The sequence below is a fragment of the Drosophila suzukii genome, chromosome 2R (assembly GCF_043229965.1).
Source record: "Drosophila suzukii chromosome 2R, CBGP_Dsuzu_IsoJpt1.0, whole genome shotgun sequence".
In the NCBI taxonomy this organism is placed as follows: Eukaryota; Metazoa; Arthropoda; class Insecta; order Diptera; family Drosophilidae; genus Drosophila; species Drosophila suzukii.
Genome location: NC_092081.1, coordinates 16,165,265 through 16,190,039, shown reverse-complemented (window position 1 = coordinate 16,190,039; position 24,775 = coordinate 16,165,265). Strand labels below are relative to the sequence as shown.

The 24,775-nt window shown below is 39.5% G+C and overlaps 3 protein-coding genes across 15 annotated transcripts in view; all 3 read left to right on the top strand.

Moving 5' to 3' along the window:
- The first annotated feature begins 768 nt into the window (after positions 1-768).
- Positions 769-1,968, top strand: LOC108017872 (G patch domain and ankyrin repeat-containing protein 1 homolog). Its single transcript, XM_017085033.4, has one exon. The coding sequence runs from the start codon at positions 834-836 to the stop codon at positions 1,842-1,844; it is 1,011 nt and encodes a 336-aa protein (XP_016940522.3). The 5' UTR covers positions 769-833; the 3' UTR covers positions 1,845-1,968.
- Positions 1,969-2,662: 694 nt separating this feature from the next.
- The window catches only part of Trpm (transient receptor potential cation channel, subfamily M), a 53,314-nt gene continuing 31,201 nt past the window's right edge, over positions 2,663-24,775 (top strand). For 7 of the 13 annotated variants that reach the window (XM_017085287.4, XM_036814237.3, XM_065863920.2 and 4 more), the window contains exons 1-2: positions 21,040-21,177; positions 21,664-21,896. In XM_017085287.4, the coding sequence (XP_016940776.3) occupies positions 21,849-21,896 (48 nt within the window). In that variant the 5' untranslated portion in view covers positions 21,040-21,177; positions 21,664-21,848. Of the gene's footprint in view, positions 2,680-2,892; positions 3,110-4,791; positions 5,119-21,039; positions 21,178-21,663; positions 21,897-24,064; positions 24,208-24,775 lie in introns of those variants that run through there. The other 6 variants (XM_070994791.1, XM_070994790.1, XM_036814238.3 and 3 more) reach the window with 6 other exon arrangements.
- Positions 14,940-16,601, top strand: ND-51L2 (NADH dehydrogenase (ubiquinone) 51 kDa subunit-like 2). The gene has a single exon (XM_017085292.4). The coding sequence runs from the start codon at positions 14,994-14,996 to the stop codon at positions 16,479-16,481; it is 1,488 nt and encodes a 495-aa protein (XP_016940781.3). The 5' UTR covers positions 14,940-14,993; the 3' UTR covers positions 16,482-16,601.

Genomic DNA, 24,775 nt, shown 5'->3' with positions numbered 1-24,775 from the left:
TAGTATAAGATAGTGTGTCAAAAAAACACCGAAGCTATAATTTGTTGTATATTATTTTCCCACCAATTTTTCGATCGTTCCTATTACAACTATATGACATAGTCGTCCGATTTTGATAAAATAAAATTCGAAATTCAGAACTACTTTAAAAATGTTATTCCAAGCGTAGGAGGTTTTATGTTAGAAAACCAAAGATATAATTTTTACAATTTTTTTCCGATTATTCCTATGGGAGATATAAGAAATAGTGTCCGATCCGGCTGGTTCCGACTATAGCTTTAAAACTGACGGACAGACGGTCTAGTGATGCTGATCAAGAATATATATACTTTCTAGGGTCGGAAACGTCTCCTTCGTTGCGTTACAAGCTTCTGACGAATATTAAAATACCCTCTGCAAGAATATAATAAATTTAATGCTTTTACCAAAATTACATGATCTCTTATTGATTACAAATAGACAGAGGATTTTTGGGAATATTGACATTCCTTAAGCGAACTTGATAAAGATATTTTTTAAAAAGCCCTTATTAATAAATATCCTTAATGATCAGTTTTTACCGTAAGAATTCACACTGCTCATGTTATAATTTTTAAAATAAGTTATATTAAAATTTTATTTAATCCAAATTGAAATAAAACGGAAACTTTCCCTTTACAGAATATCTGTGGCCTATCGAGTATACAGTAACTTTCTATCGCTAAGGACGATGTCTTGGGCTTATCGATAACAGACAATCGCTTTGGCAGCCCTGGATCACATATGTTAAATGTTTATTTACAAAAAACAACTATTGGATCATCAAAACAAAAAAGAATACAACCATCAGCTCAATGAATTCGTCCGGAGAACTGCATCCAAATTGGCTGGCCCTGACCACACTGCCACTGCAACTCAAGCGGTTCGTCCGTGCAGGAGATCCGGATAGTGTTCCCGAGTCCCCGAAAGCGGTTAAGCACCAAATTAATGGTCTAAACGGCGCGGAGGCTCAGGAGTTCTACAAGGAAGTCCTGGATGCTCCTACCACCAGCCAAGTTTCACCTCTCAGTTCTAGTAAAAGAAAGGAAGCAAAAGTTGTTACGAAGAAGCCCAAACTGCCATTTGATAAGAGCAAGTTCTTCCGTTTGGCAACAAGCAACCAAGTGGAGGAGCTGACCCAAATGGAGATCTACGAAGAGGATCTGAATTCCCGCGATTCCTTTGGCTGGACTGCCTTGATGATGGCTGCCTGTGAAGGAGCCGCGGAGACAGTGGCTTGGCTTCTTCAGAAAGGAGTCCATGTGGAGATAGCAGACAAATCCGGAAATACAGCTCTTGAGCTGGCCCAGCGAAAAGGTCACTTGGAAGTGGTTCAACTTTTGCAAACTCAACCCACTTATGCTGAAGGCAGTGACGGGGAGGAGTCCGTGGATATCAACAGTCCATTTTACTGCGAAATCTGCAAAAGGGACTACAAGGAGACCCCATGGCCAGATCATCAAACCTCCACCGTGCACCAGTTCAATCTAAAAGCCCTGCCCGCCCATAAACTACACAAGTTTAATATTTCCGCCAAGAATCGGGGACTCCAGTTGATGGTTAAACAAGGCTGGGATCAGGAGCACGGATTGGGACCCAGTAAAAGTGGACGACTGTACCCAGTGAAGACCGTTCTTCGCAAGCAACGCACTGGGTTGGGAATCGAACAGCAACCGGCAAGGGTGACTCACTTTGGAGCCTATGATTTAAACGCTGTACGAAGAAGAGATCCCATATATCAGCAGAGACGAACGCGGAGCGATATGCAGCGGGAAAAAGTGCAGGAATGGAAACGGGAGCGGCATCTGCGCAGGCAATTGAGCTAAAATTATTTGACATACAAAGCTTTGGTTGATTTTATTGTAACATATTTATTAACATGAATAGGTATTTAGTTTAAGTCGTTAGTTTTGATAAGATTAAAATAGTAAAATTAAAACCTACAAGCTATACTTAACGCATTGAATTGCTAAGTGGAATAAGGCAACAACTGCTTAGTACATCTGAATTCAAAAAGAAAGTTTTAAAAGTAAACCATGAAACAACTTTAAGTTTTAAAATAGCCTTTTTTGAATGAGTGCTAAATATGCAATCTCAATCTAAATGATGCACAATACACTTTTGCAGGATGATGCATTAAAAGTAAAATATAAACTCGAAAATGATCTTTTGCACATTCCTTTGATCTTGGATCGTAGAATATGGGTTTCCTAATTCCTTCTAGCGCCACCTACCGCCAACCTAGTTGGCCATGCGATTCAGGATGAGGATGGGTGTTGAGAGGAGTGTGAGTTTCGGGCAATGCTGTTGCATGTGCTCTCTCTCCGGCTCCGCGGCTCTCTCCCTGACATCCTGACCCTGAGGCCGCGAGTTGACACGGTTTCCGCTTTGCGCCTGCGTCCTGTCTACTTTAGCCTCCGCTTCGTAACGGTATATAAGGAACTTCTCCGAAATCCTGCGCTTAGTCGTGTTCGGACTGCTGTACCGTTAGGTGGCTCCTCATTTTTCGCACCATTGGCTAAAAGCGGCCGCGGACTGCAATAAAAATAAGTTAGCAGTGCGTGTTTTAAAGTTGTACTCGCAAACGCCCGGCAATTAAAAGCGGAAAAGTGGGAGTGAGTGCGGCCCCAAGGTCACCAAGGCAGCAGGCGTTCCACTTAGGTAAACAGCAAAAAAAGTGAATTATTAAAGCACCTGGGAAAAACGCTTGGTCAACGGCAAACGGCAAAGTTATTTTGATGTTCAAAAATTTTATTCCGAATTTCGAGGAGGTGGCAACGCTGCGGCCGATCACGAACAGCTGATTGGTGGTGGTGTGTGTGTGTGCGTGTGTATGAGAGCGTTTTTGCGGAGCGTCGCTCTAATTTGTTGTTGGTTCTCCAACGTGTGCGGTTCGATGCGCGCATTTAAATAATTTTTAAAATAATTAACAAATTTGCCGACGACCGTTATCGTGTGCCAGTGCTCTTATGTGTGTTGTTTTGTGTGCCGTGTCTCGTTACCCGTTTAAAGTACCAAAAACGCGCAATTGGCTAGAATTACACTTATTTCAGAATAATTCGACTAAATAACGCTGCCATGTGATTACACCGTGAGTGATAACAAAAAGCGTTTACCAAGTCGTCGTCGCCATAACTCGGTTTTCACCCACGGAATCTGCATGAGAAAGAAAAACAATATTATTTAATATACGCTCCGATGTTCTTGGGCTTTATGGTTTATTTTCGTAGCATTTATTTCGGTGATTTGTTTGGTTTTGCATTGAACTATGTACATATCTTGCGGCTCTCTTCGCTCCGCTCTCATCTTTGTGTGTTGCCCTCTCGCTCTCCGATCGTCATTGCCAGCCTCCCCCTCTTTTTCCAACCCCCGCCACCCGCTTTGATCAGGGCCTCTCCATGAACTTATGTTGTTGCTGTACTTTATCAGGGGCGGATAAAAAGGGGGTGACTTGCCGTCTTGAAACAGAGAAATGGATTTTACGATTTTTTATGTTATATGATTTTAAAACAAGAATTTCGATTTATGATTTCAAGCTTAAACCATTTATTTTGATTATTTTTTTTTATTTTATCATAAATTTAAAATGCATTTAAATTAATATCGCTTATTTTGCTTTTAAAAAAGTCCCCTCCCCATATTGCACTTCGCATCTGCCACTGGACCTTACACGGCATTTCTCTCCCATTAACCCCATTCGATTCTATTATTTAGACAACACAATGCCATAACCAGTCAAGTGAGGCGGGGGTGGGGCGAAAAAAACGGAATAAACTAAATAGAATATTTTTATTATCTCAATGATTCCCTGGAATGCAGCGAATCTGTTCCAAGCTTGCGAAATGTTCACTTTCCGACAAAGAAACAGTCCCTTCTTAGTCATCACATCTAAGTATTTGGACTATGTTTTTCTTAGAACAGTCTCATTTGCCTAAGTGATATTTTAAATTCTATTCATTCAGATTTCATATTCCTGATTATAACTTTGATTTTCTAAACCTTTCCATTTATATCTATTATGCAAATATTTATTGAAATATACAAGTTTCATTTGTAAAATAAACGAAAACTGCCTTAAAGACAAAGGACAAAGGTAGTTTTATAAAAAGGATTAGGGCAAATAGCAATAATGCCACGTAAATCCCCTTAGGGTTTTGAAGTGTATGTTTAGATATTTGGCATTTTTGATATTTGGTATTTTTGAAAAACCAAGATTCAGAAAGACAACATTTTTTTGGATACCTTTTTTTCATTCTTTACTATCTTTAGTAAGTAAAAATCCCTACAAATCATAACCATCAATGTTTCGAGCTATAGAAGTTCAACTGTATAAGCAGAAGGCCAAGCGAACGCCTATTTACTTCAGTGCTTGGGTGGAAACAAATCTTTAAATCGTAAATCTTTAAAATCGTAAACCAAACATAAGAGCCAAAATGAAAATGCTAAATGTTTATTATTGTAAAATAAAGCAAGAGAGGCGGACCGAAGAGCCCAGAGATGAGATAAATGAAATGCCAAAAACTTCCGGGTCATTGCCTGAACGCAATGGCAATGCCAATGGCAAAAGTCGAGTGCCCCCTCAGAGTGGAAAATCTCCCCTTCCTGAGGGCCCTTCAATTTCCATTTTCCTTTGTGCCCCGAAACTAGAACCAAATATTTGCGAGTAGTTAAAATAAATTGCAATCAAACGAAACTAAGCAAACACACGGATATTATATAATTTGAAAATTCTTAATTGCTAAACACCTGAAATTGCTGGCGTTTAACCCCTAGATTGTTTACCCGAATACACATTTCGTGGAGTCCGACATAATAACCATTAAAACAATTACAACAATTATAAACAACCATATTGAAATGAGCAATACAAAAAGCATGAACTTGAATAACAAATTTAAGCATGCTTGATCCAATATTCGGGCATCCAGGTCTTAATAGTGTCTACGAGAAAAGCCCCAGAAGCAACAGCACCATAAAAAAAAAAAGCAACAGCATCCACGTCTTCGCTTATTCAGCATCAACTACACCCAGAGACAAGTATTACGGCTCCAACGTTTTCCGCCTGGCCGCTTCTTCCGAGTCTTTTAAGTGTTTTCCCAGGTAAGACCAGCTAGATAAATGCAAATTATTTCGCAGGACGCTAGTGAGCGTTTGTGCAGAGAGCGAAATACTGTTATACAATTACAGTTTAACTTAAAAAATAATAGAATTTTAGTAAATTTTAAAAAAGGTAACCTAACAGAGAATGGGAACTATGTGTTTTACTTGAAAAACCATAAAAACATTATTAAAATAAGTTTTCATATATGATAGCTCTTCTATAAGGCAGGTGGTATTACTTAAATGGTTTTTAAATTTGTAATTAAAACATTTTTCCTTCTTAATTCTTCAATAATACAAAGTTATAAAATGTTTTGATCTTTAAGCAAAAGGAATGCAAATTCCGTTGAGATGAGTGTGAGTGCAATTGGCAGGACGATGGCTGGCATAAATCTCTCACCTGCAGGAATTTTCTAATATCGCGAAGGTGTTGCATACCAAACGGTGCTTGAAATGAGCAATTTGCCAAAACTTTCGGCATAAATTGTTGCCCAAAATCTCCGCCCCCTTTAAGCGACGCCTCTGGCTGTAAGTGTGTCAGTGGCAGGGCGAAAAAAATTTAACAGAAATTAGGCCTGAAGTTTGTTGGCAAGCTCGCAAATGTGTTGTGGCTTAAAGGGATAAAGAGCTTTGCGTAGAGCAACAGCAGTAATTAACATTAATAAGACGCAGGCTAGTGGTAGTGGAGGATTTCGTGGGGTTTCGGGGGTTTTTGTGGGGTTTTTGGGGAAACCAACTGACGACTGAGTGACGGGCCCCACATTACTCATTCGCAAGACGTATGCATGTGATTTAGTTGGACGGCCCAACTTTCCAGACAACTGTTCTCTATTTTTCTGTTGTTTTTTTTTCGCTTTCCCCCAAGGCCACGCATTTTGAAATATGCACATAAATTATAAATAATGTGCGTGCGACTTGTTAACACGCCTGATGATGGAAGGTCCTTTAACAGAACCACACAGGAGCACGCTCGAACTTTTCCTTGCCAAACTTTAACCCCGAAAAGTGTCCTGTTGCGGCCAATGTCAACATTTCAATAAACTCTTAATTGCCCCATGAAGGGTTTGACATTCCGTAGAGTGGATACAACACAAAGATTGATACATTAATTAAGCCCGGGCTATGAAAACTCCTGCCCGATTTGCCCCTTTTAGCCCACTTTACGTTCATTGTTGCCACTCTTAATTGGCTTTCCCGGGAGCGGGAAAAGGTCAGCGAAGTTTGATTAAGTTTTCTTTAAAAAAAGCTTAATTGAATCCTGATTAGGGGTTGAGCCAGCTTCCTACGCATCCAGCGGGTAACTATCGGAAAATGCGAAATACGAAATATACGAAAATCCCAGCTCGTTTGGCGACGTTTTATTAACGTGCCATTGACTCTCGAGACTCTCGAGAGCAAATGTGTGGCAAAAATATCAGTCAGTCAGCCAGTCGGAGGAGCCATTCGATTGAGCGTGTAAAAGTGGCTCAGCCAAGGCGACATATACGGCTAGAAGGATGCCAAAACTTGTGGCAGCGGCAACAAAATCCATTGAAGCGCGAAATCGACTTAATGCATTAGTCTCCCCGGGAAAGTGGAGAACGTCAGAAAGACACGTAGAGCAAACATTTGCGGCTTACTGTTTCTTGTACAATCATGCATACATGTATAAACCCCGGAGTCCATGGAGTCCATAGTCTCGGTAAGGTGAGAGCATAAAGCCCGGCGGTATAAAATTGAAAATTATGACAGGCTGTTGGCAACAATGTCATCGTGAATCTGGCTAAAAGTGGCAACAAAGACGTGGCAAAATGGCTGTCGAAATCCTGGCCAGAAAATGGATCCCGATCCCGATCCCAAGCCACAACCCCCCATACTCGCATATTCATATCGCTTCATTGCTATGCAAGTTGGTAAACTTGAGAATCCGACAACAACAGCCAGAGCGGCAATAAGAACGTCAACAAGTCGCAATAAAACAAAAGCAAACAAAACTCACAGCCAGACAGAGACGGCAGAGCATACAAAGATACAAAGCTACAGATACAAGATACAAGATACATCTGCACCCCCGTAGATACAAATAAAGATTTCGACTTGGATGGAACGTCAGGAGCGACAGGGCAAACAGCGAATTCAAGGTTCTCAAGATGAGTTTCCTGACTGAGATAAATGCTGATTAACACCGAAAACTAAGCACACGCACCGCTTTTTAAGCGAATTGCGTCATTATACGGGATGGTCTTGTCGTATTTAAATACCTTTCTACTTTGATTTATATGTGCTTTAAAGGTAAACAATTAAATCCCCTTATGTTTACCAATAAATTTGCTCAACAAAATAAAGTTCTTAATGCGCGAAGCTTTAATTGCAATATTTAATTTATTAAAGGCTTAAAACTGCATCAATTTAATGGCAGTTAATCTCTTTTATTGACACAGGCCGGCAGTCACTTTTTGTATCCAAAAGGTTTTTGACTCTGGTCTGCAATTAAAAGGTACTTTATTATTCTTCATAATCTGAGACCGTCACCGCTACAGATAAGAATGTTACGAGTGCGATAACAACCGAATTATCTCTTTATCAATTCACTTATCCAGTTGTGCAATAAAATCAAGAGCGAAAGTTTTCTTCTCTTACCTACAGAATCGAATTAAAATGTCCAGACTGATATATGACCCGAAAGGCAAAACAAAAATGTGTACTTATTACGATAGCCAAACAGAGTGCACTTCAGTGTGGTAAATAAATGAAATACAGAAAGTATTATGCAATGGTAAAAGTTTATTGGATGTGATAAAGTGAAGCGTATCAGTTGGGCGCACGTGCCTGTAATATCTTGGGGTTTTCGGGGGGATGGGAATGTACTATACTTGCTTATAAAGTAGGTGCCACAGCTGACCATCAATACATAAAATATAGATTACTACGATTGGCTTATTGCCAACCAGCAACACGCGAAAAATATGCTGGCCTAATCCAAATATTGATAGCCAATCGAATGGATCTGAAGTTAATGACTTCCAATATCATATGGTCTGTCATCCTGCAGACCAATAGCTTTCCTTTTCCCCTATCGATTGGAGTTAAGTGAAATTTTTTCGGTATATTGGACAGATTGGGAGGACCTTAGATGTGTACTTTATTTGTTAACCTAGTTTTACATAAATTGTAGTCAAATGATATATAGTCAAATAAAATGGAATTTGCATTGGGTATCCAATAATTAGATCTCAGTAAAGCACTATACTTTCGAATATATTCTAATATAATTGCTAATGTTAATTATTATTGTGTTGAAAGTTTGGTGCATTGCTTATACAGAAATCAGATAAAAGTACCTATACATCATCTAAACACAAATTATTGTGTTGTAGGCTTAATGGACTTTATGAGCATCATATATGGTAATCGGCTTTATAAATCAACAATTTTCTTTTTGTTTACACCACAAAACACTATTCACACTTTATAAATTGCTTATGTACATACGTACACTGCCAACAATAATATTAGCGCACTCTATATACATAGCATACATCAGATATTGATTTTGCAACAGGGTCTGTTATTTTTGAATTTTGTTTTTAATGCTCCTGCATAATATAAAATACTCGCTTACTTGCTTTTTGTCACAACATAACATGCTCGTTTTTATAACTTTATCAGTGAAGAATTTTTAATACAAATGGCCTGGGTAAAATAAATTTGTCGCATGTCATAAACAGGGCGCTTTGCTTTTTATTTTTCGTTGGTGGAGGGAGGGTCTTAAATTTTTAATGAAACACAAACATATTTTGTAATAGGTTTTATATTCCACTCCCTCTACTGCTTCCTGCACCTTCGGCTCCATTCATCCGCACACAATCCTCAATTCATTGTGCTCGGAAAGCGTTTTGAGTGCCCGGGTGGCGAATGAGTATTGGCAAACATGGGGCTCCTGGCCGTCCGCATTTGCGGACCCTGTTAAATGCAAATCCTGTGAATTGCTGCCCACAACACAATCCAAACCAAACAGAACCAACCCTTCCCAACCGCCCACCGTTTATTCAGAGGCGGCATATTGGCGATTTGGGTTTTGGGATCAGTTGTTCGCTTTGGGTGCCATTGTTCCATGCGGCCTACTCGGCAAATATGAAAATCGGTTTAAAGTTTAAACAAGATTTTCACATTAAACCGACAAACACACCTTTGAACCGGACATAAGCCTCTTAATGGCCCAAATTCCCGAGTATGGCGTAACATTTCCAAGTTATCCAACACTCCGCTGCATAGTGCTCACCCATAAGACACTGTCCATGTCATGTGGCATACGCCAAACCCAAGAACTTGCACCCGAAGTTACGTGCATAAGAAAGTGGAAAACTTATTTCCCCCACACGTCTGGAGTGGACCGGGGAAAACTGTTGACGTGCCATTGCAACGAATGGGACGGATTTTTAAATTTATTTATGCGCGTGACCCCGTAAAAGGAAAGACCCGGACAAAGGATGGGGATGTTCAAACATAGGTAAAAACATAATGGCGGGGAAAACGGTCTGACCTTGGGAAGCCGTGCTTAAAATGCTTTAGTTTCGTTGGTTCCTGGGGCATTTGAGTGAGTACTAAAGATTGATTTAATACACACGGAAACTTCTTTAGCACTAATATTAAGTCTTTAAGTTATAATAACGATAGTAAGGTGTGGTAATCCCAAATATATTCATCCACCAATAGAAACTTCTTTAAAACTTTTATAGTGAGAGTTATTATACCATATCATCGGTTTATTCAGAAACACATTTGAATTTCCCCAGCCATAATATTAAATATTCAAATAACACCCATTAAATCCAAATTGAAAAATAATTATCCAGAGAAACTTTACCCTTAGCCACGGTGTTAATTCCATAATTTATTATTATAATGAGTGTGCTTTTACCATGGCTTTAATATTCAAATCACTCGTATTAAACCCGAGTTTCAGAATCACGGTCGGTAATTGAGTGTTATAAATAGTGGAAAGTTTGCTAGTGCATGTTGTTGCCATCAAAAGAACTGGTCGTAAAATGGTCGCAAATAAAATTTCTTTGGTTTCCAAGAGCTTGACACGCATTGTCGGAATTGGACATTTTTATGGCCACCACTATGGCCATAACATGGTGTAGTGAAATGAACTATTGGAACAGACTGGATGTCCATGACTGGCTTTAAGTACTCTTTGGATCCAATTAAGTTACGTTGCTTTCGCGACATATCACATGGAATTCAAAAACTTTATTTTTTGCCTATTAAATGGGAGCAACTAGCGCTATATAACGGCGATAAATTTTTAGATTTTCTTAAGGTTGTGTTTTTTTTCAGATTGCAATTTTAACGTTGTTTGGCTTTCGCTGTTGTTGGTCTTAAAGTTTTGTTTTCTGACCTCCAAAACTTGTGCAACCTCAATTCGTTGCACTGGTTGTTTTTTGGTGTTTTCCTGTGCATTATTACACATTTACTTGCATGTATTCGGCTGTCCTGATTTCACGACTTTTGAAATTGTCTGCCCATGTTCAAAGCTTTTTGCAGGGGTCGCCAGTTGGGAAGTACGCGTGACTTTTCATGGCACGTGATTAACTTGCAGGCGCTGACCCTTCACCCCTTTTTCCACTCCATACAGCACATTCATGCATACATACATGCATATTTGTGGGGTCAGCATGCAAATGACCATGGTCCACCACGGCGTGTTTGCATGTTATAAATACTTTCAGTTTTGTTTATGGGGCCCCCACTCACGGACATTTATCCCTTTTTGTGTTTGCCGCCTTTAAATGTGAATTTTACGGTTCTCACCTGCGTTCTTTCACTCGGCTACCTGGCTACCTGGTACCTGTTGTTTGCCCATAACCGAGATTGCTTTTACATTTTAATGCCTGAAGTTGGCACCTTTAATGCGCTGCCCTCAGAAGTGTGCTACAAAAAGTGGAAAGCCATTGAGGAACAGTAAAGCTGGTGTAAATCTAACTTTTCTGGTTTTCCTCTTGTTAAACATTCAACAATATTTGCTCTGGTGGTTAAAATCTTTTGTCTTTGAATAAATGTAGGTTGGCTGAGCAAACTTTGGCCCTCAAAAATGCAATTTCCTAAAGTCTAAATCCGGATTGAAAACTAGTTGGAGTAAAAATACCAAAAAGAGAGGCATACATACTGCTTTTAAATCTGCTTGAAAATCCCTGAAGTAGCTACAAGTATTAAGGCTGGACTAATTTCCACAACAAAAATATTTGTATCTTATACTTCGTAGCCTAAAGCCATAAAATCTGGAAGCGGTTTGGTTCTTGGATTTTGAATCTTAATTAATTAATTCATGAATCTCCCTTAAACCCAAAAACCAATACCAAGCAATGCAACAGTTGGATGAACTGCTCAATTCCTGGCTCGATAATGAGTTGATGTCTGATGGCAAAAACAAGCAGCATCTGGCTGGTTGACTGAAGACAAACCACAATCGTCTGGGGTCTGAGTGGAGGATCTGGTGGTTATGGTGGGTCTGGTGGGTCTGGTGGGTCTGGTGGGTCTGGAGGGTCTGGTACTTGAAGCTGGGATGCCAGTGGGCCAACCAGGCCATTAATGTGCAGCTGCGGCACTTGCAACTGCCTCCGTGGGCTGTAAATTTGCTGGCATTGTCGTCGACGCTTACAAATTGCCACCAGGAGCTCCATGTGTGCATGTAAATTAGCTTATTTAAAGTCGATGGCGGCGGCAGTGTCCTTGGGGCGTCTATTGATTGCTGTTTAGTTTAGTGTGCCAATATCGACTCGTTGGCACATGTGGCAAGTGTCAAATGTGCGGTAAATGCAGTTAGTTGAGAGTCTGTTAGGGCCATTTAAGCTTGTGATTCTTCAGCTGCACGTAACCCAGTAATTAGCATAAAAAAGTGGTTTATCAAAAATAGGGAAATCCAATCACTCTGAATATCGATAAATTGTGTAGGTTCATTATTTCGGATTTAATTGTCCTCGGCATAGTTCACCTACATACCATTTAATGGTTGATAAATCACTTTGCAACACATGGAAAACAAGGACACAAAAAGCACAGGCATGTGCGTCTATAAATTTTCGGTAGGAATGTCGCTTGCCACAACCATTAAATACTCTATAAAGAAGTTGTAGTGTTGCCACAACCATTAAATACTCTATAAAGAAGTTGTAGTGATCCTGGGAGTAGCGCCCATTCAAATGAACTATAAGGAATGATTCATTTTTGGATTACAGCTGTTTTCAAAACCTTGTTAGAACATAGGTATTTGTTAAATAAACGTAAACGAACAACTAGTTAGCCGTAGTGTACCTAAAATATCCAATCGTTAATGTATTCAACACATAATACAAAAGCCCCCAGAGGGAGTACACAATGCATTTGCTAATGCAAACAAGTGAGTGAATTCCGCGATGGGATCTGTTCAGTTATTTTGTGGACTGAAACCGAAACAGGAATGGCTACTCCATTAGAGCTAATCTCCGGTGTGCGTTGATTGTTTGCTTTTCGTGGCGCAGAAAAGTGTTCAGCGCCTGCTGTCCTGATTGTTTTTGGTCGGTGGCTTTGTGGTCTTTGGCCGACTGAGTGTGAAAACAGCCACAAAGTGGCCATAAAACATTACCCAGCAATAATAATAACGAAATCAACCAGAGCTGAGCAAACTGAGCTCATAAAACAAACACAAACACCTCCCGCAAGGGTAGCGACAACTCGACTTCTGGCGGGGGATTGCAGTTTACCTTCTAGGATTGGGGTCGAGGGGGCAAACACCTAAAAAAATACTATATAGTGTAGTATAGTAATGTTGAAAAAATCATAAATAAGAAAATATAAATCTAATGGTTTTGAATTCGAGGTCATGGTTGGTTATTCTACATTCTAAAATACAAAGATTTAGCATATCAACACAGAGAGAATTCTGACGTTCTCATCTGAGTTGAAAATGTTCTTAAAAATGGAGCAACATATTTGAAGTTGAAAATGTTTTCATTGTGTTTAAATCAAGTTGAATTGACGGTACTTACATTGTTTAATACAACAACTAAACTATTAGTCCAGTCAGTAGGGTATAATTATCAAAAATTTTTAAAGTAAACTTAAGTATACTTTTCTCTTCTCACCATTTCGTACTAATATTGACAACATTGATACCTACAGGTACTTACACGGTTTTAAGAACGAATGTTCTCAATTCAAAAACAATGTCCTTGAATATTTATCTCTGTAAAGGAACTGCATTCACTGGGGAGTGAACATCTGAAATCCCGATCTCTAAGTTTATCGTAATTTTTGCTAATGCAATTTATATTTGTGAGCTTCCAAGCTTTTTCACTTTTATAATTTAACACGTTTTTAGGTTCAGCTATTATTATTTGATATTCTACTCTGGGGTATACCATTTTAGAATTTTAAATACTATTATGTATCAATCGGACAACTTTATAATATCGTTATATATAATTTATTTATATATATATATAATATTTATTTATAATAATTTATATATAATAATTTATAATAATTTATATTCATATATAAAAATATATTTTTAGTTTATATTAAAATCCTATGCATATCCGTTGTCTGTTATATACGAATGATTTTAATTAAGTGAAACCATGCAATGCTATTAAAATAATTACCTGCAAGAATATATAAAAACGACAAATTTGAATCTAAGAATAATAATAACGACAACGAATATATTTTTCAAGTGGCTTAACTGCAAGTGTAGTCTCCTTAAAGCAAGACCCAAACTGTTGGCCAATTGTGTCTCATAGCTTAAATTTCTCCGCAGTCCTAAGCCAACAATTCCGCCAATTAAATCCGTGATTTGTGGGTTGCTGGGGCCACCTGCACGAAATCTCTTAATGCAGCAGGAGTGCATCTTGGGAACCCCTCAGGATGCTCCTCATGGCGCCCATTAGTCTATGCTAATGAGTTGGCCGGGAGGCGAGACTCCAGTTTGTCGCTGGCAACTCATTTGCGTGCGAGTACCATTTCATTTTGGGACACAAAGCTCGCTAATTGAAACCCTCTCAGGTTGCTGGTCCTGGTAACAGGTAACAGGTAAGAGCTACTAGGTACCAAATACCACATCCTCGTCTCCAGTTCATCTGGTTTCGGGCTGCCTTTTGTTGGCTGCCATTAAAGGCGAATTGCTGTCGGATGGCTGCATAAATTGAAAGGGGCTGTCTGTGCCACTGCTTCTGCTGCTGTTGCTCGATTCATAGAAAATTACGTATACGCATTCGCACATGTCGTCGCATTGGGGAAAGTGCCTCGCATCTGCCATGTGGGTGGTTGTGGGTGATTGTGGGCGATTGTGGGGTGTGCTGCCGGTATATTCCTGAATTTATTGTCCCATTGTCGTTATGGCAGCATTTGTTGCGCTACTTTCAGTCTTCCAATTTGTCGTCGACCAACTTTGGCCCCGACGTATTTACTTTGCTGTCCGTCTATGTGTATGGTCTTTTGGGCAAGAAAACTCGTTTAAAAAAGGATTTTGGGCCAAATGCTGGCTTAGATCTGGCCTTCAGTTTCTAATTTGAGCCCAAATTTGAATAAAATAGAGCACGGCTCGTCTTACAAGGATGAAACCACCCGCTGTCATCATTTGTCAGGCAAATAGATTTAAATCTGGAATATGAACATGTGTATCTACAGCAATAACTTGATTCTAGTAAGACAAATTGAAAACGATTGGATTTTAAATAGTATATTATAAACCACAAAAGGATAGTAAAAGAAATTTTATTTAAAATGTGGCTCAGTTCAACTATGTTATAGGGAATTTTAATTGCAGTATTTTTTGTAAGGTAGTGCTCGCAGTAGCATTCGTTGAGTAAATTGCCATTCCACTTCCTGGCTTTTTAAGAACAGACCAAAACATGTTATCTATTTTACAAGCCCAGAAAATGTTTCGTAAGATTTTGAATGGCAATTTGCCGTCTCGGTGGAAAGAGCAACTGCGTCTGGTTCAAACTCGGGCTAAGGAGGCTGTCAAGGAGTCGGAAAAGTCCACAAAGTTGGGTCCAGATCGGCCCAAGATTTCCGTCACACCGAAAGGATATAAACCGAATACCAAGAAGAAGTTTGGTCCGCTGGATGACTGCGATCGGGTCTTCCAGAATCTCTATGGACGCCACGATTGGCGGTTGGAGGGAGCCTGCGAGCGTGGAGATTGGCATCGCACCGGGGATCTCCTGGAGCAGGGTCCCGAATGGATTATGGACCAGGTAAGCAAGAGCGGACTGCGTGGACGTGGAGGAGCTGGCTTCTATGCCGGACTGAAGTGGGAGTTCCTCCGGAAGACCAAGTCCGAAAAGATACCCAAGGTTGTCATCGTGAACTGCGCCGAAGGAGAGCCGGGAACCTGCAAGGATCGGGAGATCCTACGCCACGAGCCGCACAAACTGATCGAGGGCATGCTCCTGGTGGGCGTGGCCATGGGATGCGGCAGGGCCGTCGTATACATCCGGAATCGGTTCTACAACGAGGCTTGCAACCTGCACTTTGCCCTGGCCGAGGCCTATCATCAAGGTCTGCTGGGGGATGATGCCTGCGGAACGGGCATCAAGTTCGATGTGATGGTCCAGCGGGGAGATCGGTATTTATGTGGCGAGGAGACGGCCATGATTAATTGCTTAATGGGCGAACTGGGCAGACCACGACGTCGTCCACCCTTTCTCACCGAGAAGGGTTACTTTAATCACCCCTGCTTGGTGATCAACGCCGAGTCCATTGCCGTAGTGCCCACCATTTTGCGAAGGGGTGCCAAATGGTGGGCCGGATTGGGTCGCGGTTACAACACGGGCACCAAACTCTATTGCATCAGCGGTGAGGTTAATAATCCCTGCACTGTGGAGGAGGAGATGTCCATTCCGCTGAAGGATCTAATAGAACGTCATGCTGGTGGAGTCAAAGGCGGTTGGGATAATCTGGCGGCTGTATTTCCAGGTGGTCTGTCCACACCTCTCTTGAATCCACCAACTGCCACGGAGGTTCTCATGGACTTTGATTGCCTGATCTCGGCGGGCAGCGGCTTGGGATGTGGATCTGTCATCGTAATGAGCAAGGACAGCGATCCTTTGGCGGTGATGCTGCGCTCCATCCAGTTCTTCGAGAAGCACACCTGCAAGCAGTGTACCTACTGCCGGGATGGTGCCATTTGGCTGCCGGAGATGTTCGCCCGGTTTGTCAAGGGTCAGACTCATCCCCACGAGATCGACTGGACTCTGGCCATCGCCGACAAGATGAGGAACAGCAAACCCATCTGTGCCCTGGCCTACAGCCAAGTTAGCGTGGCCGAGAGTTTGGTGCGAATGTTTAGCCAGCAGATACAGGAACGCATCCTCAAGTTTGCTAAGGGATCTTGATTCAATTAGCCTTTTATTTGCAGATGAAAACCTTAGAAAATGTTTTAAATCTTTCAAGTTCCTTTCACAAGCCAGAAAAATAAAATAGATATATTCTCTATCATTGAATGGCAAACATTTGCCATCATAAATTATATTTTGCGGTAATATAAGTCAATTTTAATAATTGCCAATTTGATGAGCTCTCGAAAGTCAGGGGCAGAATAATTATACACAATTATTGTTTATTATAGATTCATTGATTTTACGACCAACAAGATTTACAGCCAAATTATAGTTTGTACTTATATGTACATATAGGTTTGCCAATTTTAGCAACAAGCAAAAGAATGGGTATAACAAAAAATTTAATTTCTTTTAAATTTAGATAAATTTAGACAACTTTCGCTAGATATTATAAATAACACATGATAAGTGGGCATTTGACTGGACAAATCGAGTAAAACTAGAAATGCAACTAAAGCCTATTGTTTAACGATAGAGATAGGGATTTAATTAAGATTTATGGGTCTGGAAGAGCTCAGGCTAATGCGGTCAAAGAGAAATAAATCTCTGGCTACTTTCGGTGACCACTACAATCCGGTCGAGAGTCCAGCCAGTGGAAAATGTTTTTCGGTTGGGGGCTCGCAAATCATTGGCACACGGAGAATGATGACAGTTTAAACGACTATTCAATCCGGTTTGTGGACGGCGCTCTCGTTAGTTAGCTGCTTTCTCTTGGATTTCAGTTTTCAGCTGATGAGAGCCATTATGTTGGTGATGTCCTGAAAAAAAATAGAAAAAAAAGCCAGGAAAATGGGTAAAAATCGTGGAGGATGAAGAGCATGTGAGAGTGAGAGTGTGTGTAGTGGGTCAAAGTGGCATAGGACACAATGTTGACATAAACAAACACCAGGGCATTTGTCTGCGCTTGAATGATTGCAGAGACAACAGCAGCGAACACACAAAGATTTACCCCCAACACGAGGCCATGTCCTTGGGCCCCTTAATCGTGTTTGTGGGTCAGTTTACCCTTGCCATTATCCTTTCTCCAACCCCCGGCCCCATTCCCTTGGATTGCCAATAATCAGGGTTCGCCAGACATACTGCTGGTCACTTCTGGGCCCGCTAATTTGTTTGGCTCGAACATCGCCGGAGAAAGTGCCAGCGAAAGTGTTATTTTTTTCTGTTTGAGTTGGCACATCCTAGGTCCATTTCTCATCGCCTGAGGCAGCAGCCTGCGTCACTCTTATCTCAATTAGGAGCCCATTCATCCTGGCAGGCAAGCACTCCTGGCACTCGACGACAGTGTCCGCAGAGGTGCCTCCAGCCCCAATTGGCGATGACTGATGGCCATGCAATTAACACTTACGAGGAGTTAAGGACTACCCTTTTATTTCTAATATGCAAACCATATTTTAGCCTTTGGTTGAAGTCCTGTCTATGATATCCCCAACCCTTAAAATGCTTATATATGAACGTTTTTTTTAAATTTATTTTATAATTAAACATTAACAAATTAGCTCAACTGATAGCCAAACAATTAACAATTCAAAAATTAAGATAAAATATTTTTAAAGTACATAGCAGTAACTAAAATCCAATTATTGTTATTTAAATAAAATTGCACATGTTTTAAGTGTGCTGAATTTTACCATGTAATTAAATGATTTTAAAACAGTCAACAATGTTATTTAATCAGGAAAATAATATTTCCATTTATTATTATTTTGTTATTATTATTATTCAATCAGGAAAATTTAAAGATTAAATGTGCATTATTATCTGTAACAAGGTTACGGCTATCAAAGATGGTTTTATTTAAATATCATTGTTAATTTTTTTAAAATCTGTTCAAACTTACCTTATTAAACCTTTATTTAAATAGTTAACAATATTTTTTAATCAGGGAAATAATATTTTCATTTAAAGATAAAATGTCCGTTATTTTCTGTAACAGGATTAAGGCTATCAAAGATGTTTATTATTTAAATAACATGGTACATTTTTTAAAAGTGTGTTTAAATTGACTTTATAATTATGCGTTAACTTAAACATTTAACTATATTATTCAATCAGGGAAACAGTATTTTTATTTAAAGATTAAGTGTCCACATTTAACTGAAATAGGATTAAGGCTATCAATTTCCCTACATGAATAGGTAAATTATACATGTGAGCGAAAAATTCTTTTTAATTATTACTCATTCTGTGTTATATCGCACACAAAAACCGGAAACACATATGTGTTTCTTTTCTTAGAAAATATTGAAAAGAAAGCTAAGAGGATTAAAATCACGCTGTTATAAAACAACTGAAAATAATGTGGACTGGGGATGGGGGCACCGAGCACATGCCGTGGCACATGGCTCCGTTTCTTGTTCTTCCTTTGGTTCTGGTACTGGTTCTGGTTCCCCCGGAGGCAGGTCCTTTCATCCTTGTCTCCTTTCCGTCGCAATCATTTGCGCGCCAGTGACGCAAATGCGGGCGGGCATATAAATTTCACACCCATCGTCGGACTCGGCAGACTGATTGTGGCACTCAGGAACAGTCCTCAAGTGGTTGGGCCATGGCTGACTGCAAATTGCGAATGAAAACCGCAGGAAACTTGGCTAGGTCCTCTCAAGTTTGTTGCAAGTAGTTGCGGTACTTAATCCGCGATTGATATGGCACTAAGTCCCTTCAGTTAATCACATTGCCACCGAAGTTCCCATTCCATCCTTTCATCGAACAACAAGTTAAAGCATCCTGAATAATTCTACACAAGCACGCACACACAAATATTGCCTGCCAGGCAATTGCTTATTAAAGTCCAATTATAAGTTTGAGCAATCATTAGGGGACGAAGGACCGACGTGTCCTGCGTACTTTGGCTAAAATGTCTTTTGTTCATGCATAAATTTAATGGCGCGTTATCTCAATTTTGTGCCTTACTGACTGCACAAAAGTTAATCACATGTGGGTGGGAATCGTATTTAGATATTGATTTTATCGTCTACTACACAGCGGTTTTTTTTTTCTTTCTCTGGAGTGTTTAGTGCAGCCAACATGTTGGGCTGTGAGTCCCACCCATCCGGCGGATTATAATGCCGGAGTATAATCTCGAATAAAAGCGAATGTCTTGAATTCCGCAAATTAAGAGCACGCGGCCCAGGACTTTCTTTCTTGGGCTTTACTTTCTCGCTTTTCTGGCTTTCGCCTTTCGTTTTTTGCCTTTAGCTTTTTGTTTCTCGGTCTGCCGGGGTGCTCGTGTTATGGCACTTGATTCATGCTTAGCCGGGAATACTTGGCATAACTTTTGCTGTTGCCAGCGCTTATTTCATTTCACTTTGGAGCTCTGGCTCTGGCCGGGGTCCGCCCACTCACGTCCTGTCCAGAACTGTGGCCATCTCGCATTGCCGTAATGAAGAACAGCCCGTCCTGTCACTTGAGACGGATTCGGGATGCGGATCCACAAACAGAGTCGCAGTTGGAGTCGGAGGATGCTGGCCATGTGTCGCAGACCGTCACAATAGAAAGGTCATCTGGGAGTTTTCTGATGCCAAAAGAAGGGGTTCCCCTTCCAGCTCAAAGGATTCGAAGTCCTTGACGAACAAATAATACTACAGTTACATTTATCAATATAAGTAAAAAAGTAAATGTTTATTAAAAGGTACTTTGAATTGTTTATTCATGTTTTGATATTTACTTTGTTTAAGTCTGTCACACAACATTTTTTCCTTAACTTGGTATACTTGTGGTTATAAGTAACCTCTTCATTTACATTTAAAAATGTATTAAATAGGTAATCAAAACTTTACTCAACTCAATATTAAATTCAACTTGTTTCACCAATCAAAATATCTGAAAGATTATTCGTAGAACCCGTTTGTTCCAAATCCAATAATCTTATTCTTACCTTTAAATGTTGTAGATTTTGGCGTGCTAGAAATGTATTTATAAACTAATATCAATGTATTTTATGATTTAGATACGACTAATTGGTCTTAAAGTTTACTCAAAAAATAGTCGTACATGTGAGTAAGACAGTTAAAATCAGCCCTGGAAATCGTTTACCAACAGCATTATTACCTTACTAATTATTATTAATAATTTTGCTGGAATAATTGCAAAAATAAGGAAGACACAAAAACAAATGTATATATTTTAAATATAGATTTTATCAAAGACCACAGTACGTATGAGTGATAAACTTTAAAGCCAAACGCATTTGTCTGAAAACATTTATTTTGGTATACCTTCACGCAATATTACGCACCGTAGGCGGGTGAAAGTAGTACCTACAAAATTGCTATACACAGGTAGACCGCCCCATGAACATATTTTGCAGAATGTAGCTTAGAGCTAAGGCAAAGTATTTGAATAAAGTAAATTACGTAATTAACTAATTAAGTTTCAAGTGATTGGTTACTACAGCAAAGTAATTAAAACTCAAAGCTGTAATTAGGAGCCCACCACTTCTACCTAATTATAAGTTCCCAGCACTTGCCTTTCGTTGCAAGTGCAGAAAAGGTCCTAGCTTTTAAGTGTTGAATATGAACTTGGGACTCGGTGTGTTAATAATTCATTCAACTCTTTGCAGAACTACACCAGCCATTTCGACCCGCACCGCCGCCTCCTTCTTTTCGAGCTACACATGTTGGGTAAATTCACATCGAATCATGTCCAGGTCTACCACCAGTACTCGCGTCCAGTGCCCGTGAAGAAACCCGTCAAGGTAAGTACCCGGGGATCTCAAGAGTCTTCGTTTCTTTGCGTATTCGTTTTCGTTTCGTTTTCTCGTCCTGTTTCCCTAAGCAAACACAATTAGCATGCATTAACAGAAAAAAAACCCTTTCATTGGCATTCCTTGGAGAGGTTCATAATTGGGTGCAAGGTGAATGGGAAAATTCCGTTGTATTTATTTTGTTTTGAATTTTGTGCGTCCTGGTCCTGGCATTCGTTTTTCATTTGTTTGTGCCGTTTTGTTTACACTTTAGCCGGAGCACAAAGGCGGGGCTTTAATACAGAGGGGCTTATTTTTTTTTGTGAGCTTGGGTGCTTTATAGAAGATACATCCCGCATGACACGTGACAAATCCCCCGGAGAACCGACACAGCACAGCACAAATATCCTTCTGCATGCCTGCACGCCAAAGACAAAGCGAGACCAGCGAAGTCCATAAATAATTGATATTTCATAATTGTTTTTCTTAACCCTGCAGGCCAAGAAGCCTCACTCGCAGGCGGAAATCAATTGAAGCGGATACCACCCGTCGTCCACCCGTACCACCGTCCACAGTCCATCGTATCCACCATATACCAGTACCAATAACTATATACCATCCGAGTCCTCTCACTCCTGTTTTCAGTTGTTTATGTGTGCGTGTCTGTGCGTCCACTGTGGACGATGTTGAAACAGAAGCGTTTGGCCAAGCAGAAACCCAAAGCGAAACCGGTAAGCAACACCATCGTACCTTTCGAGATCGAGAGCCTCTCCGAATACTATACCATATATATCTTCTCCCCCCTTTAACGCCTATCTCTTCAGGTGCTTTTAATTTCGATCTATATAGTATATTTCACCCATCCAAACCGATACGTTCCTCTGCTCTTTGCTCTGTAATTGCTATTTGACTGACTGCCAAACTGCTTTGTTGTGGAAAACTGAACTATCTCGCTCTACAATTACCTCCTGAGTTTTCATCCCCCTTTCAATGGCCTTGTTGGAAGCTGTCTAGTGTAGTTTTGTAGCCAAACTATTGCGAGTTCTTGTTCGTAGTTTTCTTTTTGAACTATCTCGTAGTAATTAGTTGGCCCAACTTTTTGGCTATTTAGAGTATTATTGGAAATCTATTTTAAGTAACTAGTTGGCTTCTTCACCTAGACATTGGCTTTCTTAATTAGGCCTGTTCTTGTTTTCACTTTTGCCAACATTTTGCAAAAGTGAACTAATCAACGACCTTTTATTTTTCGGTAATATTTTAACGAAACTTAAGTTGTAGGATTATGGAATGCTGCTTAAACATACATTCTATTTATTTTAGGCTAAGAGGTACTTAGATAACATAATATGTATTTTAAATATGGCTTATAATACACCTAGTTCTTAAAGTGTTGAAGTTTTCCTGGGTGCTCAGAAATGGGAACTCGTTGGTTAAAGAGATATATCAACTCTATATCAAATATAAATTAACTAAAAAATTAGAGAATTTCCATAAAGAGTATTGTATTGTAGTTGTATGATCTAGTTGAACGATATGAAAAACCATAGACAACCTTATCTTTTTAACTTTAACTTAGTTAAAATCGTTTATTTATTATTTTGGTTTTCCCAACTGATATTGGAACTAGAAATTTTGGCGGTAATATAATAATATCTATAATAAAATGTTCTTAAATTGGCAAACATAAAGTGAAGACCAGAACAGGCCTTTAAAATATAATTAAGGGAAGTTCCAGTAACCGCCTGAAAGTATGCACCAAAGCAGAAACTTTAGATGATTGACACCTGTTTGAGAGAGAGTATCTTTTGAGTTTCTGGTCTCTTAGATTCTTGGTGTTGTTATCAACTATCCAACAATTTGACTGACAGCTGCTTATCAGTGGGCAAGATAGTTGGGGGACCAGCTGTTTGACTTATTCGCTGGCGAAACTTTAATTGTTTGAGTTGTGGCCATGGGGGGCCGCACTAAAGTGGAGGCTAAATGGAAAACTTTGAGAATCAACATAATTATGCCTTGCACATTTTTCCGCTTGCGATGGGCATTAAAATGCTTTTAAACTGCTAAAGTTTCCCTTCAAGTTTCCCGGACTTTATATACTGAAATCCAACCCGTCGAGATCGCAGAGAACGCAATGCGTTAGACTCTCCCAGGGGCTTATCGCTCTCGATTTTTGTTGTTGTGGCTTTGTCGATAATATTGCCCCTATATTTGCGCTGCTAATTGACACCGCTCGCCTTGGCCGAGTGGCAAAGCTCTCCGCGGCGATGGCTCAGTACTCGATGCGGCTCCATGCCAGCCAAGCGGGAATCGCTCGCTCCGAAAGCGAATACACCGCGAGAAAAGGGAACTTCTAAAATCGTAGCAACATTTTTATCGACTCAAAACTCGTATGTTTCGTGGAGGAAATAATATAAAGTTGATATTTGAATTTCATTTTCAATTAATATCTTAAAGTAAAGAATTATCATCATTAGAACAATCGTTTTAAATGTATAAATTAAAATTCGTTTTAATTTCTATATCTTTCACTAAATAAAAGATCTTAAAAATATTACTATATATTTTTTTTAATTATCTGTTATTATCTTTTAATGTTTTACAAAACTTCTTTTGAAAACTAAACAAGAACTACAAATATCGATTTTGTATTCCATTTTAACCTACATTTCTCAATAACAAACAAAAGAGTCATATTGCGGTTAAAATAAGACTCCTGATGTTAAACTAAGGTTAAAGAGCAGAATTTCATTGCAAACCCCAGTAAAGTTAAAAAGTGTTTTGTAACGAATTTTAAAAACCAGTAAAATTAAATAATTGAATAAATTTTTTGATAATTTGAGTATCAGACTTTTCATTATGAATTTTTAAATCCACGAAAACAAACTTTTTTTTTACATTTTTTCACCGTGTACGCACATGAAGCGTAGTTGGCCGCGAGATTAGATAGTCGCGTGAGTAAGTTTGGAGCATGTGGATACCCCCAAACCCGCCGACCAAGTGCATCTGGAGCTGACCATGTACTTCGAGACCAATTGGGTGTTTGTGAGTAGACCAGCCCTGCATGAGTAATTGTAATTAATTGGCGATTGTACGACGGAGAAGTGCAGTTCGCTGGGTTTTGGGGTCTAACCGGTCTATTGGTGATTCGCCTGACATATCTGTGTTTGCTGTTTCGGTGGCTGTTGTTATTGTTGTTATGTCTCCGCCGTTCTGTTGCCGTTTTGTGTTAATCAGCAGCTGTCGACTGTGAAGCGGAGAGTGAATTCCCAATGAAATACAGTCGCCTCAGTGATGACAGTATAGCTTTAGGGGGAAAAAGTGAACCAAATAAGTATTTTTTTCCTAAAAAATAATGTCTAACAGCACATTATTTTAATAGTAAAAATTCTATATACATTTCTCCGCTCTCTCTTTACTTTTAGCTTGCCTAGTTTTTGGTTTAATGGAATATATAATCATATAATATTATATCTCAGAAAAAACGCAATCAATATTTATAAAAAACATGTTACGAGGACGAGTTTAATTAGTTAAGTCCTACGAAAACAAATATTAGATTTAAATTGGCCCTAAATAAATATGGGTTGAAAAACAAACTAATAGTTTTAGA

What these genes read in the sequence shown, in the direction of transcription:
- ND-51L2 (XM_017085292.4), top strand. Translation starts at nt 14,994, where the DNA reads ATGTTATCTATTTTACAAGCCCAGAAAATGTTTCGTAAGATTTTGAAT.
- LOC108017872 (XM_017085033.4), top strand. Translation starts at nt 834, where the DNA reads ATGAATTCGTCCGGAGAACTGCATCCAAATTGGCTGGCCCTGACCACA.